Below are 15,713 nucleotides of genomic sequence, written 5' to 3' on the forward strand. Positions count from 1 at the left end.
ACCCAGCACAGCTCTGAAATAGAGTGTGCTCCCCCAAAACCTGAACGTGAGCCAAGGCCAGCCCTGCAGCATAAACACGCTTTGGCTTGTACGGGAGCTTAACAGCAACATGAGAAGCACCAGGGCTCCACAGCTGAACGCCCCCAGCTTCAGCAGCATGGAGAAAGCTGAACCTGGGCCTTGAGCCCACCTCTCATAGCCACGGGGAAGTGAAGCTTGAGTGGGAACAGAGAGCTCAGACCCCACCAGTGCCAGGAGAGACAAAGACTTAACCAGAAGTGCTGTTGCTCTTTGATTCCTCTCTTCGCTCTCATTTCCCACAGCCATTTTATTTGCATAGAGCTTTTTTTGTTTGCTCACAGAGCGGATCCAGGCACCAGGTCTCACCAGGTGTCTCGCTGCTTGTCTCACCAGGCTTGGACAACATCCACAAGATCACGTCCCAAGGGCGCTACGAGTTGCGAATAGACATGAGGGATGGCCAGGAAGCGGCGTATGCCTACTACGACAAGTTCTCCATCGGCGACTCCCGGAGCCTGTACAAGCTGCGAGTTGGGGACTACAATGGCACTTCAGGTACAACCTCATTGCTAGCAAGTAGTAGGGAAATGCTGGGACTGGTGGGTCTGAAACTGTAAAGGAAATCCCAATATCAAAGCTTACTTCTCTGGAGCAGCAAGACACTAACCCATAGCCTTGTCTGCCTTCCTGCAGTCCATCATGTAAACCAGGCTGACAAATCCCACTAAGGACACAGGGAATTTTCCATTGGGGATTAGATATTAAATATCAGAGGCATTGCTGTTCAAATAACCAGGTCAATTGTCAGAGGTGTCATCTCACTTGGCAATCACCGCAGCTCACTATTGATGCCATGCTGGAGGGTGTATTTATTGCCCTCCCACAGCAATGGAAAAAATCTGAAATCCTCTGCATCATTTCCTCATGCAGAGGCTAAACATGGTCCAGTTTTGCAAGGACACTGTCACACCTGCTTGCTCGGTTGATGCAGCAGGGCTAGGCTTTGCCCACCAGAAAACAGTGGGTGATGGAGGGAGGGGGTCTCTTCCCTGAGAAGTGGTAGAGGGGTACAGCTGAAGCCCCTCTAGCTGGGATAGACATGCCCAATCACTGCAAGCCTCCGTGATCTATACAAAACTTCACCACCATGCACTTAGTAAGGAACCCCACACCATATCTAATATGCAGGAGTCTTCTTACACAGTATCTGGTAGTTGCCACTGGACGAGAAGAGACAGGGATCTTGGTTGCGTGCAACACAGCACTTGCTCTGACCTTAAGTCCCAGGGCACAAGGCACACAACCTATTGCCAAAAACGCCAGTAACAGTGCTGCAGACACAACTCTCTCCCATTCCTCATGCAAGCTCTTCTTCTAGCCGTCCAACCAAGGAGCTTCTGCTCCACCTTGAGCAAAGAGAGCCAAGACTTACCAAATGGTTCATTGCCAAGAGGTGTCCTAGTGAGCCTTTTGGTAGCTAGACTGCACACAGACACATGGGTCCACTTTTTATTTTCTTAGGGACCACCAAGGAGTATATTATGAATGTCTCCAGTAAGTACATCGCTCAATTGTAATAATGACCATATTTCACTTCGGCTCTTCTTTCACCCAAAAGCAGTTCCCTTGTTCCTTAGGAGGGGAAATGAGGTTGGTGGTTTTGGTGGAATAAGACATCACACACCTTCCAAAAGCTTCTTCCCCTTATCCAAAGGCAGAAAAGAAGGCCAAGCATCTTGATTCAAGAGATGAATGCTTGGTCTCCTTTGGGAGAAAAAGTTCCCTTTGGCTAACAGGAGGGAAAGAGGCAGAAAGCATCCTGAAGTTATGTAGCAGAGACAGGCTTCAGGAAATCAGGGATGCCCAAATCTAGCATTTAATTCATTTCTGAAACACTGAAATTCAGATCCAAACCCATATAGCATTTTATCTGCCAAACCCAAGCAGCCTCTAAGTTTTACTATGGTCTGTACTGATCCTAAACTGACAGCAGAGGACCTCAGATGAACCAATTGTGAGTAATTCCAGTTAACATTATTCCCAGACCTTCAGCTGCTTGAGCTGTTGATTGTCAGGCTACCACATATACCAGAATATCCTAATTTCCTCGTGAAAGAATCAGATGACTTGGGTTCCACCACCTCTAACAGCACCTCTTTTCACAGGGGACTCCCTCACCTATCACCAGGGCCGCCCCTTCTCCACCAAGGACAGGGACAACGATGTCGCTGTGACCAATTGCGCCATGTCCTACAAAGGGGCCTGGTGGTATAAGAACTGCCACCGCACCAACCTCAATGGCAAGTACGGAGAGTCCCGGCACAGTCAGGTAAGGGCAGAGCTGGGCTGAAAGCCTTCAGCATTTCTTCTAGGGATGAGACCAAGGACAACAGCAAGCCTAGGCTATGGCTGGGGCTGTGTGATCAGTGCACCGGGGTCAGGGGCACTGGTGGGGTGACCCCACACCAGCTGGAGCAAAGGGAACCACCTTCAAGCCATTTAGGCTGATGCTTCGTGCCTCACACTGGCTGCCACAGGCATTTACCATAGCACCTTGTTAAGTTACATTAAAAAAATATGCATAGATGAAATTTGATTGGGGCCTTCGAGTAGTGGGAAAAAACAATCAAGCCATAGCAGCAGAAGAGTTTCTTGCTCCTGCCGTAGCAAGTTCTTCCTTCTGGCTTCTTTACAGTGATCAATGTTGTTTCCTTCCTCTCCCACTCTAGTTTCTCGTTAGGGTCTTTCTTTACCCTGTGCCTTTCTCTCCCTCCTGCCAGGGGATTAACTGGTACCATTGGAAAGGCCACGAGTTCTCCATCCCCTTCGTGGAAATGAAGATGCGACCTTACAACCACCGTAACATCTCTGGGAGGAAGCGACGGTCCCTACAGCTCTGAGCCAGCTGAACCCCCTCCTGCCTCCCACCACCTGACCTTTTCTGTCATTTGTTTGTATTTTATAATATGAAAAGGGAAAAAAAAAAATTACTACTTGTCTGAGATAGCAACCCGCCCCTCACAAGTGCTAGAGGGAACCACGGCACAAGCAAAGGCCGTGGGAAAGGAAAGACCTCATTGCTTTGCATCTGTCCCAGAGAAATACCAAATTTCCAATCTCCCTACCCCAATACTCTGGCCCTTAACATGAGAAGAAAGAGAGGGAGACAGACAGATTTTTTGATATTTTTTTTAAATATGTAGAAATCCCCAGCAAACCCTGTTAGAAATGTTTGCCATGGGGCTTGTGGCAGAACCCTTCCCCACAGGGACCTTGGTGTGGCCACCTGCACCCCAGTCATGGCCAGGGACACCCATCCTCTCCCTGTCTCCCTGTCCCCTCCCGGCAGGGAGGTCCCAAGCTTCACGCCATCTTGTAGACACCAACTCTTCCAGCAGACAGAGGCCCATCTTTCCTTCTGGCCTGGTTATCCCTCCCCTACGCACAGGCACTGTATGCATGGAGACAAAGCGAGGATGAGCAAACGCAAGGCTCATCCAATCCCCAGTTTTCACAGATCACACCAGGAGGGCTTGGCAAATATCTGCATATGTAGGCAAACCCTAGAGAGCCCACAGCTCACGTGTTGGCCCCAGCATAGCCATAGTCATCCTCGTGTCCGTGGGGTGTAGGGGAACAAGAGCTGCTCCACCAGCTCCAACCTGCATCAGCCACTCCTCCAAGCTGAACTCATCCCCCTCCAAGCGCATGACATCTGCTTCGGTTATGCTGAGCTTGATGGAGAAGAAAGGAGTCAAATTAGATGACCTGGGAGCAAAATCACTACTTGCAGTCTTGAAGTCTAGGAGCAGCAACCAAAAGACCTATCACACAACCGCAGCCCAGCCTGAAGCCGGCAGCTGGCACAGCCCAGGTGCTCTTGTTCAGGGGCCTCCATGCACATGGGGAAGGATGATGACACAGCCAAGGGAAGAAAAGCGCAAGCTGAGAAATGCCCGTTCCCTTCCTTCTCCTACACCATCCCTCTTTACCGCCATCGCAAGAGGGACACAAATCTCAGTGCCTTGGTATGACCATCTCTCTAACGGGAAATCAACTGTTTCCCCTCTTGGAAGGGAGGCTTAGTCCATTCAGATTTTGGAGCACTTCAAGACCGTTGGAAGAATAGAGGAGCTTGCTCTTCCCATCCTTAACTTCTCCTATCTTAAGGAATATGGACCCTTCAGATAACTGTGGCTGCACTCTGTTGTCATTGACACCACCTCCACGTAGCCCAAACAACCACCATGCTGGAGTCATTCCTCTGCCGAGGGCTCTGATCAATGCTGGGCATTGTCACTGACCTGGTGCCAGAGAAGGCACTCATCTCTGTGCTCAAGGACAATGCAGCTCATCGCTGGGTTCGCAGCCAAGAGGGCATTACAAATGCTAAACACTGCTTTTTGATTTGATCACACTGAAGCTGCTTTGTCTCGGGAAACATCTTCCAGATGGCAATATAAAGGCATCTTTGCAGTAGCTTATAATTCAGGCCAGTGTCTCTTTCATGGTCATGCTCCTGGATTTTCTGACATTACTCACCACGGCTGCAGAGCTGAAAAAGGGCGTTAAGTGGGAAACGCAGCGTCCTTGTCCATGCCATGTACTGGCACACAAAATCACAGCTAACACCAAGGTCAGGATTAGATACAGGATCCATTCCTTCAAGTGGTCAGCTTACAAGCTGCTAGCTCAGCAACATCTCGTATGTAAATGAGGCATCTTTTCTTACTTCCTAACAGCAACAAATCAGGCAACAAGTCAATCAGTTGAGAAACAGGTCAGTCAGAGAGGCTGCAGATGATGGGATCTCTTGCAGGACACGGCCAGTGTCACAGGTGGCAGCATGTCACGCCTCCCGAGCAACCTGCCCCATTTTAGGCCCCAAAAGCCCACAAGAAGCAGCAGATAGAACTGATTAAAACCTAAGAAGCCTCCTAGTAGACCAGCATAGTAATATTTTTCCCAACATCACCAAGAGTTTATAGGCAAGAAGTGTCCTCACAAAAGCACTATAGCGCAGTGGTTATAACTAGGAGCAGAGATTGGCAGTGGACGGCATTCATCGCCTACCTCAGATGGTGCTCTTTGCTTATCTACCCAGGTGAAAGGAAGAGACGTCAGTGGAAACATGGGAGCTCATCATTCACAATCAAGTGGAAGGCAAGAAACCTCTTTTTTCAAAAGTACGAGTCAAACAGAAAATCAAAACAGGCCAAGCTTTTCCAGGAGGTTCAAAAGAAGATCCTCAAAAAGGCTGATTATTCTCTAAATAGATTTACTGACATATATCTCTCGCTCCCTGCTCATGTCTGTCATCCCTTTTACAAGTCCTGTAACTGGGATGAGAGGGCCCAGTTGACAGAAGTCCATCGTCGAGTCTGAAGGACACCCTTGGAGATAATATCCAACCTTCCGGTGCCATTGTATACCAGTGCTGGTCCCTGATCTCACGCATGGTACCAGGGTGTTGCCTTTCCATTACCATGGTTAAACGCAGTTGCTAAAAATCTTTTAAAGGAAAGACTGCTACACGTCATGGGTTTCTCCTGATGATAACCTAACCCAAGCCTAGGCACACAATCAGCAACGATGACCCAAACATTTGGGCCATTGTCCCTTGTTCACATTGTCCATATACAAGATACAATCTTCCAGAAATTTATTTTTCATCATTGCCTGATGAATTTTTTTTGGATGAAGCTCCTGACAGTGGTTTCAAGCAAATTTGTGCTTAATGTTGATGCTACAGAATTGCCAGGTGATTAAGTACAGTCTCTCTTCACCCTCCATCACTGGTTGGGCAAGCCCTTTTTCTGAATTCATTCTCCAACCAGACCAAGTTTGGCCCTGTCCCCCATCAGCACAGCATTAAGACTGAATGAAGTCTTGGCAACAAGTCTGAAATTCCCAGAAACCAAGCCTGGTTCCTGTGCAGTGCTCATCTCAAGAGACCTTGGCTCTAGCACATGAACCATTGCTGGGGTCTGGTGAGTCCTCTGCCATCCAGCTCATATGACCCAGGCTTGGCCCAGAGCCCAAAAAGGAACCTGAAGATGTTACCCAAACCACACTACCCACTGCGAGATGCCAAATCCCATAACATCAAGCAGGAAGAAGCACGTTAGGTCCTTCACCCAGCAGAGCACCACGCATGCCCAGGACCCTCTCAGCCTTTCAAAGCTGCCTCTTATTTCTAACCCCCAAATCCTGGAACAAAACACCAAGGGACTTTCTCATCTCTTGCCCAATTTTAATTTCCCTCTGTTTCCATTCCTGCCAGACCTCGAAGCCCACCTTCCCACTACACACTGCACTAAAACATAACCAAAGAAAAACAAAACCCTAAAAGGAAAAGCTGCTTTTAGTAAAGTGATCCTTAAGACAGCATTTATAAACAAATAATTTGGGGAAGGAGAGAGGCCAGACCCTCCCCAAAGGTAGCTGGGTTTTAGGAGACAGATGCTGGAAGAGTATCCACACAAAGGCTGGGGAGAAGCTTTTGTTTCTACTCCTTATCTTTGCATTACTTTACCATGAGCATCTCAAAGCATAGTACCAGCCTAAACGCACTCTTGCCCCAACCTCTTACCTCCTTCCCAAAGTGATGCTTACCTCAGGTGAAGCATCAGGGTGTGGAAAGCACAGCTCACACCACCTTCGTCCCCAGTGGTGCAGCAGATGAGGGCTCAGGCAGTGGTGTCCCCACACTGGAGTGGCCCTGTGCCTGCGACAGGCTTAGAGTGACCTGATAAAATACAGCAGGAGCCAAAATACCCAGCTGGTGCATCGCCTCTGTGCCAGCACGTGCCCTTCATCCAGAGTCAGAGCCACCCTCCTGGTACGTCCCCACCATTGCACCCTGGGCTCACGACACACCCCCTGCCCTGTGCCTCCCCAGCAATGCCCACAAGCTTTGACCTTACCAGACACTGCCAGCAAAGAGCTCTTACCCCAAAAAAAACTTTAATTCATGCTTACACCCACTAATGAAGCTCTCTGTCCAGGGCCAAGCAAGAAGCCCATCCCTGTTTCTGCCAACCTAGCACCCCAGTATGGCCATCAAACCCAACCAAGCCCCTTGGGGACCACTGGTACCCTGCAGGGTCACCTTCCCCCTTCCTTAAACCTGATGGTGCCCGCTGCTTGCTGGGGGAGGTTTGGTGTAAGGGGGAGGGAAAGGCTCTTCCCTGGGGACATGCTGATGCCCAGACCCACCTCGGTACCCAGCCTGCAGCTCTCCAGGTGCCAGTGGTTTCTCAGAAGGATGGTGACATGAAGACCTAACAAACAAACAAGCAGCCCCCTGTGTACAGGTGTTACCCTGGAATTGTGTTTATTACTTTAAAAAAAATTAAAAACCATAAATAAGAAGGAAGAACGGAGGCAACAAATCCCTTGGACAGGTTCTGATGAACTCAAACACAAACCAACGCAACCAAACAGGCGGGAAGGTAAAAGCAAATAAATGCATAAATAAAATAAATAATATAAATAAATAATATATTAAACAACCCTCCCCACCCCGTAATGAAAACGTAGCTCAGAGAATGGGATCGACGCTTGTTAACCGTTGTTAACTAGTATTTTTAGTCCTGACCGCTCTTAGGCTATGTATAGTTCCTTTTTTTAATGCATTTTCTATACATTAATAAAAGATACCGAAGGAGCGAGCCGTGTGCCTGTCTGGGAGCAGGGTCCTGGTACATCCAAGCCTGCCAGCATCACAGCCCCAACCTCTTGCCAAGCAGGGATGTGTGTCCCCTGTCCCTAATCCTCATTTATCCCATGGGAGAAGGAGCACTGGCGGTGGGGGGGCTCGTTAGCAGAGATTTGCATGCTCTCACCCTCCTGCAAGGGCATGCCCTGCCCCAGTGGAGCTCAGATACTTTTGCATCCGAAGCAGGTGACCACAGAGGCTTGGTTTTTCACTCGGCGGTTTGCAGCTGAGCTGCAAGGTGTCGCACAGCTGAGACAGCCACCCCGGTGAGCCCAGCGGCAGCTGGAAGAAAGCACATTCCTTGTTTGCAAAGCATGCCAAGAAACACGAACGGTGAGGAATAGAGCAGCTGAGAGACAAAGCACATGCAATAGGATTAAAAAAAAAAAAAATAACAGAGGGAGGAAATTTTGGGGGTAGCCCAACATTGACTGGTTGTGCCATCTCCATCCTTGGAGGTGCTCAAGACCAGGCTGCAGAAAGCCCTGAGCAACCTCATCTGACCCCAGGGCTGCCTTGGACAGCAGGTTGGACCAGAGGGTCCCAAGGTTCCCCCTGCCCGAGTTATCCTGTTAAAATAAATAACAATAAAGTGACCACAAAGTCGGGTCAGCGTGGCTGGTCCTTTAACCCCAGTAAGGCAGGGAGCTGCACTTTGGCCTCAGCCCAGCATAAGATGTTTTGTTAATAAATTTAGCTGCTCCCATGAGCTAGAGAGGCCCTCAGCTCTGCAGTTTGCAGCCAGAGAAAGCAAAGCCGTGGTGCAAATGCTTGGGAGCAGAGCAAAACAACCCCGAAGTCTTCATTTAAAGCCATTCTCCCGATTTAGACAGCAATCTGTTCCCAGCATGATGAAAACGCCACCAAAAACCAAATTGCAAGGCTATTTCCAGCAGAACATGCTCCCTGTGGAAGACAAAAAAAACAACAAAAAAAACCCCAACCAACACTGATTTAGCAAAAATCTCTGGGACAAGTACAAATTTCAGAGGATTTTGAAAGTTCCCTCTTGTTTCACCTGCAGACTTTATTTAGACCTCCTTGTCTTAAGTTTTCACATTTTGACACGTAGCTAGGCCAGATGAGAAAGCCCAAAAGAAGTTCTTCTGCCAGACCGCTTGAATATTTTCTAAATTTAATTTCAGAGAGACAAAACAGGGGAAATTTCTTTGCAGCAGCTTCTCCACTTCTCTTTCTTGCTCTGATTCGAGAGAAAAAAAAAAAAAAAGGAAGTTGTGAGCGTGGGGATCCCCTGCCTCGGCCACGGTCACCAGCACAGCGAAAAGCCAAGCCTGAAGCCCAATGGACTCAACTGTTTGGATTAAATGACCTTCTTCATGTCTGAACGGGGTAAATGCCATGGAATACCCTTCAGGCAAGCCTGGGGGTCTTCCCTGCACATGGAGGAGCCAAGGGATGGAGATGGCTTTGGGATGGAGAGGAAGGGTTGCCTGCGCTAATGCTTGTCATGCCAGTCTCGCCCTGCTTGACCAAGCAGTTGACCCGATGCGGTGGGTGTCACTTCTAGTTCTTCAGAGAAGGGCAGTGCCCTCCACTGTACCCTTCATTCAGCACATCTGGGGCCAAGTGGGGCTCCCAGGACCCCCAATCCCTGCAGAGCACCCCAAAAAAGCTCACCTGAAGAAAAAAAATACTTCCCATTGCGATAACCAGATGCACGAGGTCGGCACACACCACTGGGAGGCTGGTACCTAGAGAAGGCAGGAGCATGTGGAGCCGCAGCATCCCTCTGGACCATCCCAAAATTCAGAGCCATGACCCAGCTCCATGCTTCAGATGGGATGAGAAGGGGGTGAGGGCTGGCACTAGCCCTTTCCTAAGCGCTCCAAGTTGTGACTTAAGCCAGGTGTTTGGTGTTTGCCCCACCAAACTGACCCCTGGGGAGCTCCTGCCCCGTCACCCATCACAGGTGCCCACCGCCGTCATCACTCTGGTCCCCTCTGCCCTTGCACAGCTCAAAACCATCTGTATACTCCAGACACAGTCCTGCAGTACCACACATGGTGGGATCTCACATTTCCAGCCTCTCCAAGGAGAGCACGTCCCCGGGCAGCCCAGGCTTTGCACAGGCAGCACCCACAGGCAGCATGGCCACGCTGTGGGCAGCCACGCTCCTCTTCAGGCACTTCCAGCCACCAGAGAGCATCCAACTGTCCAACCGCCACCCCCCCCCCTATCTGCTCTTTGTACAGAGATATTTCAACACAGCCTTCTTACCGAAGTCCCCTTCTTGCATGACTGATGCTCGGGAACTTTGTTCCACCAGCAAACAGCAGGAGGGTGTACAAAGGTCCTCAGCAAGGGCGCTGGGCGTGAATCCCAAACCTGGAGCTCAAGCAATGCATTCCCAGCAACACACCCTGCAACCTCAGCCCAAAAAAGCAAGGGAAATACTTGCCCAGGAGCAAGCAGCACTGCGGGAGGAGGTGCAATGCCTGCAGGAGCAAGGCTAGAGCAGGTCGATGAAGGGGCATCCTTGTCCCATGAATTCACAGCTGCTTTATGCCTTGCGGGATGTGATTTTTATAGCACCATCTTTAACATTCTTGGGTTTTAATTCCCCCTTGTAAGCCTGGATGTGCACATCATCCCTTTAAAACCCTCATTCCCATTTTTATATTTTCAACTCCTGTGGCTACAAGCTCTAAAGCTTAATTGTGTGGAGTGTAAAAAAAAAAATATATCTCTTTTAATCAAATCTAAATGCAGGGCTTTTAAATTTCATGGATTTGTCCCCTCTTCTTGGGATAAAGAGCGCTGTGAATAGCAGCCCACAGGCTTACTCCCCCTTCCCTGCACTAAAGCCACAGCCTCAACATGCAGTGCTTTTTCTTCTTCCAACCTGTTTCAACAATCTTCCACACCAAAAAAATAATCCATGCTACATACATCATATTTGAAGCAAGATCCTAGCTGTGATTAGGGACTTTCTTATAGTGGCACTTCTCTCCTTCCCAGTATTTTAGATTGCTTTCTGCTGTCAGTAGGGATGTTGGAGGTATGCAGCCCCCTATAGCATCCACCATGCAATATATAAGCACACTTATTCCCAGCAGCATGGCTAATCCTCTTGCTCCCACCCAAGTTACCTCCCCGGTGTTACTCCGCAAGCACCGGGGCCTGGTGCAGTTGCTGCACAGCAGAGCGGAGCACACTGGGATGCTGGTGGGAACACAAGCCGCCTCTGCTCGCCACAACAGCCCCTTGTCCCCATGCTGTCCCCTGCGTTAGGTGACATGGCAACAAAAGAGGGGTTTGAAGGAAGTAACTCTGCAAATGTTTGTGAGAAAAATCCTCCCCAAAAGTGAGAGAAGGGGAGGATGAATTGAGAAACCCTGCCTCTAAGAATTTCAGGAGAAGACACTGGAAATGGGCAGCCAGGAGAGGAGCAGCAGAGGGGACAGGGCTGGAGGAGCATCACTGGCAGCCAGCATCCCCTGGCTCCTGGGGCAGGCTCTGGCCCTCCTCCTGGTCCCACGTCCCCCACTGCACTCAAGTCATGCCAAAAGCAGCAGGCATCTGTCCGCTCGCTGTCTCGTATCAGTTCCTCAACTGTGACCTAAGGCCACCACTCTCCCCTGCCCCAGGGGGACTTTGCCCCTCCAAATAAAGGAACCTACTCTCCCTCGTGGGGGGCGGAAAGAGACAAAACACCCTCAGGAGAAAGGCCTTTGGTGTGTTTTTCCTCTTTCAAGCGCCATGATTTGCATTGCTCTCTCGGTTCCCTCCCTGGGGGTGGGTGAGTCCCCGCCAAGCGGCCATGCCCAAGCCCCAGTGCCCAGCTGCATCCTCCCTGCCAAGCCCTGTTAGCAAATGAGATGAGGAGGAGGAAGATTTTGAACTGTGAAGAGCAAGGGTCAAATAGTCCCCAGGCAGGAGCTAAGCCCCAAAGGCAGCACAAAACATCCTGGTACAAGGGCACGCCTTGGCCAACCGCTCCAGTGGCACCAGCCAAAATCCTCACGTGGTCCCAAGCCAAGGTCCCAAGCTCACTGGAGATCTCCAGGAACAGCTTCCCCCATGGAAGCGGCTTACGGAGGGCAAAGGGCATCACTTGCTCCTCTGCCTTTGGTTCACACCTCCCACAAATCCAGCCCTCGGGAAGTGACAGCAAGATGCTGCCAGTGACCCCATTTCCATGCCGAGGGAAGGAGCATTCCCCGTTCACCCATGGCTTTTTCACTCCCTGGCCTTCACGTAACTGATCCTTGAGCCATTCCTAAATGGGAAGGCACCGTGTCACACTGCCGGGACTCGCCTGGCCCCGGTGCTTTCCCCACTTCCCAGCACGTCTCCTCTCCCCCTCGCCCGCCGCCAGCGCTGCCCATAGGATTTCCTCAGGAAGGAGTTCCTGAAGGCTCGCACACACAAAACAATCATCAGCTCTAAAATAACAAAAAAACCCTACCTATGAGGTTTGCTTTCCTCCCAAACCCTGCGGCACACACCAAAACACACCCCGGGCAGAGACATGCACCTTCCCTCCTCCCCAAACACACTCAGGTCCCTGTACCCTGTCTTTGCTCAATGCAAACACCAAGTGGAACTTGAGGATGCACCTGAGGACCCCACCTCACTCCCCACCCCAGCCCTTTCTAAGCACCAGGGAGGGATGCTCCAGCAGACCCGGACCCACCTCAGCAAGCCCAGCTGCACCCAAAGCCTCCCAGGTGATGGGTCACAAAGAGGCACCACCAAAAATCTCACCAGTTTTGGGGCATTTCACCTAAGAACAGCCTTTCCCCCATCACTGCCCACACAGGACTGAGCCCCAGGCATTTAAGGGCAGCCCCAAACCAGCACATTGGCACCAAGGTGGGACCGGGACACCTGAGCCCAGCCCGCCTTTTCAGGAGGGGACAGAGCCCGGCAGGCACCAACCAAGGGAGAGAAGGGGATGAAACAGCTGTCACGGAGCCTGCCAGCCCCAAAAGCACCAGCTCAGTGTTTGTTCTCCACCCCCACAAGGGTTACCATCCCATCCCATCCCATGTTCTCCGCCTGTTCTCCTCCAAAGCCGGAAAACCCATTGCTGCTGCTAAAGTAAATACCAAGGGCTGCTATTTTTAACCAGCCCACGGCCAGGCATGCTTTATTTTTGGTGTTTAAACTGCAGGCTTTTTTTGTGGGAGGGGGAGAGGGAGGGGGAAAAGGCAGAAACATGGGGGAAAAATGAGAGGAATGTTTCTCTGGGAGCAGAGTTTTCCATTGCTTACTTTAAGCCAGGCTAGCATCTGCAAACAGAAATGACAACCAGAGAGCAGAGCAAGCAGCTGGAGAGAAAGGTGTGATCATGTCTGCAGTCACTTCACATCTTCTCCCATCCCACCATGCCGAGAAAAACCCAAATATACCGGCCCTGGGTACCAGCTGGGTGTTATCAAAGCAGGAGTGAAGCTCCCAGCTGTGTAATGGGGCAAACTGGTAAATAAATCAGCTGAATGCAATGAAACAAGGGGGAAACAAGAGGGTGTTTCTATTTTCAGTGTAAAATTAGTAGTGTTTTCCAAATAAAATTATGGGTTGAGGGGACCTTGGAGGAAATGGAAGCTATCAGGGGGGCTTTTCAGCATGGAAAAGGCTTTGATCTCAATGGAAATAAGGAGTTTGGGAAGGACAGATGGAAAACAGGGGCTGGAAGTGGGAATTGATTTCCAGATGGTCCCAGGCCTGGGCTCAGACTGACATCCCATGAATGTGACAGGAGCTTGTCTGGTACGGACTTACTTGGCTCCTGTGCTTGAGGGGCACCAGCAACCAGGGAGACGCGTAATCTGGAGCAGCAGTGATTCATCAGCGGCTGAGTCACGGCTTCCTCTCACCCATTAAAGTTTCTGAAAAACAAAGTGCGATCCCTTGGAGCCCAGATACGCTGGATGCGAAACAAAACTAGGAAGCGGCAGGTTCAAACCCCCCTCAAAATGTACTTTTTTTTCACGCCGCATGTGAAGGAGCTGTGGAACTCCTTGCTGCAGGAGACATGCACAGGGTCAAGCATCAAATGGTGTTTAGATTCTTTCAAAGCATCTCCTATGGAACACTGTGGGGAAGGGGATGCTGGGCTAGACAGAGCCATGGTCTGACTGATTATATTTGTATATTCTTGCATCAATTCTAAGTTTCTTTAAGTCTATCCGATGCTTCCCAACTCGGTTTAATGGTATCGCTACACTTGATGGCATCAAGACTCTCCTTTACAGGTAGCAGCACCACAAGAGGTTTAAATGCTGAGGTCAGCGTTATCGGTGCCCACCAGCTCTGCCACTTCATCACAATGCTCCTGCCTGAAGCCAAGTGGGTGCCAAAGCATTGTGCTCGGAGGGGTCCCCGAAAAGCCAGGGAAGGTGCCCAAACCAGCAGGGGGACCCTGGGGACGGGCACCCCTGAGCCTGATGCCTCCAGCCACACTCGCCCTTAGGGACCCCTAATAATAAATATTTCCAGGCAATCCTGTTAAGGGTGGTTTCAAAGGTGATGTTACGCTGTCTGGTGCTGTAGAGTAGCTGGGTGTCTCCTGGGTGACTGCCAGCACCCAGGTGGCTTCTTTCTGCGTGCCCTGGGAAGGGTGTTTTCGTAGGGTGACGAGGAGGATTTGGTACCCACAAACAAGGGGAAAGCCGGGATGGGGTGAGATGGGATGGGGTAAGCTGGGACAGGGTGAGCCATGGACATGGTGCAAAGCCCAGGGATCTCCGTGTTGTAGCATAAAATGAAGGAAAAATTTCCTGGCATTAACAAGCAGCAAATCTTTAGGTAAAAAAATGTTTGGTACTTTCCACAGCACATAAACACCTTGCCAAAGGCTACCAGGAGGCATTTAGCACAAGCTGTAGCCTGCAATGTGCATTTCTTGGGGTCTCTCACACCTCCGGCCTCAGCACTAGGATGAAGGCAGCAGGAGGGAGGGCAGCGGAGGCAGTTGGGGCTGGTAGGCAGCTTGCCTCCATCCTTCCACCCCTCCTCTCTGCCCCTCTTTCCTCATATTCCCACCACAGCTTTGCTCCTGGAGCTGCCGGGCCGTAGCACGGGCAGCACCGGGCTGTTTTCCAGCAGCCTCAAAGGGTCGGGCAGCCCCAGCTACCCCAGCCCGATGAGTTAGCACTGAGGCCAAAGTGGAAAAGCAAAGCTGCTGGCTCTGGAGCGTGAAGGAGGACGAGGAGAGCAAGTGCAAGGGTTTTGCAAGCCAAAAAGATTCAAGCCGGCCATAAAAATTCCGACAAAACTTTTCTCTAGTTGCAGCTTGCCCTGGCTGTCAACATCACAAAACTGCGTGGAGACTGCTCAGCCCCAGAATGGAAAGCAATTGGGATCCAGTGATTCCTGTATATCCCTCATAGGGAGATAAAAAAGAAATAAGATGGAGAGAAAGCAGCAAGTGAAAATTGGGGGGCAATCCAAATTGAACTGAAATCAAATTTTGAAATATCAAAACCCTGCATGACCTGGAGTGCCTTCCTCAGGTCAAAACATCATTTATTATCTCTGTGGGTGCACAGCACCCATAAGGCTGCCGGGTGCTGAGCATGGCCGAGAGCAGCCCCCCAGGGTGTCCCCTCCCGCCCTGCTGCAGCGTCCCCTTTCCAGGGACAGAGCGTGGGCATCGGGACGGTGCGGTGGTAACGGGGTGCAGGGTGGCACCCAGGGAGCTGCTTTTCGGGAGGTGGGAGGTCTGCCCTGCCCTTAAAAGCCTCCCACCACCAGAAGCGGCATCGCTGCCCCTGCAAACCCCCACCGCTGCCCCCCCCGCCCCCCCCCCCCCCCAAAAAAAAGCTTCTGGGGAAACCTCTGCTGCACCGAAGCCCGGGCCTCCTTCCCGGCGAGGGAAAACTTTGCTCTCTCCCTCTCCCCGGCAAATTTTGGCGTACTTCAGGCCCGGTTTTGTACCTCCCCCCCCCCGCTCTCCCGCCTCTTTCCTAGACTAAACAACTGCAACTTCGCCAGCCCTTCCTCA

The 15,713-nt window shown here is 50.8% G+C and overlaps 1 protein-coding gene across 5 annotated transcripts in view; it reads left to right on the forward strand.

Moving 5' to 3' along the window:
• The window catches only part of TNR (tenascin R), an 81,601-nt gene extending 73,907 nt beyond the window's left edge, over positions 1–7,694 (forward strand). For all 5 annotated transcript variants that reach the window (XM_052801806.1, XM_052801809.1, XM_052801810.1 and 2 more), the window contains 3 exons: positions 415–576; positions 2,187–2,350; positions 2,802–7,694. In XM_052801806.1, coding sequence (XP_052657766.1) covers positions 415–576; positions 2,187–2,350; positions 2,802–2,921 — 446 coding nt within the window. In that variant the 3' untranslated portion in view covers positions 2,922–7,694. The remainder of the gene's footprint in view (positions 1–414; positions 577–2,186; positions 2,351–2,801) is intronic.
• The last annotated feature ends 8,019 nt before the right edge of the window (positions 7,695–15,713 follow it).

This window comes from Harpia harpyja, chromosome 11 (assembly GCF_026419915.1).
Source record: "Harpia harpyja isolate bHarHar1 chromosome 11, bHarHar1 primary haplotype, whole genome shotgun sequence".
NCBI classification, from domain to species: Eukaryota; Metazoa; Chordata; class Aves; order Accipitriformes; family Accipitridae; genus Harpia; species Harpia harpyja.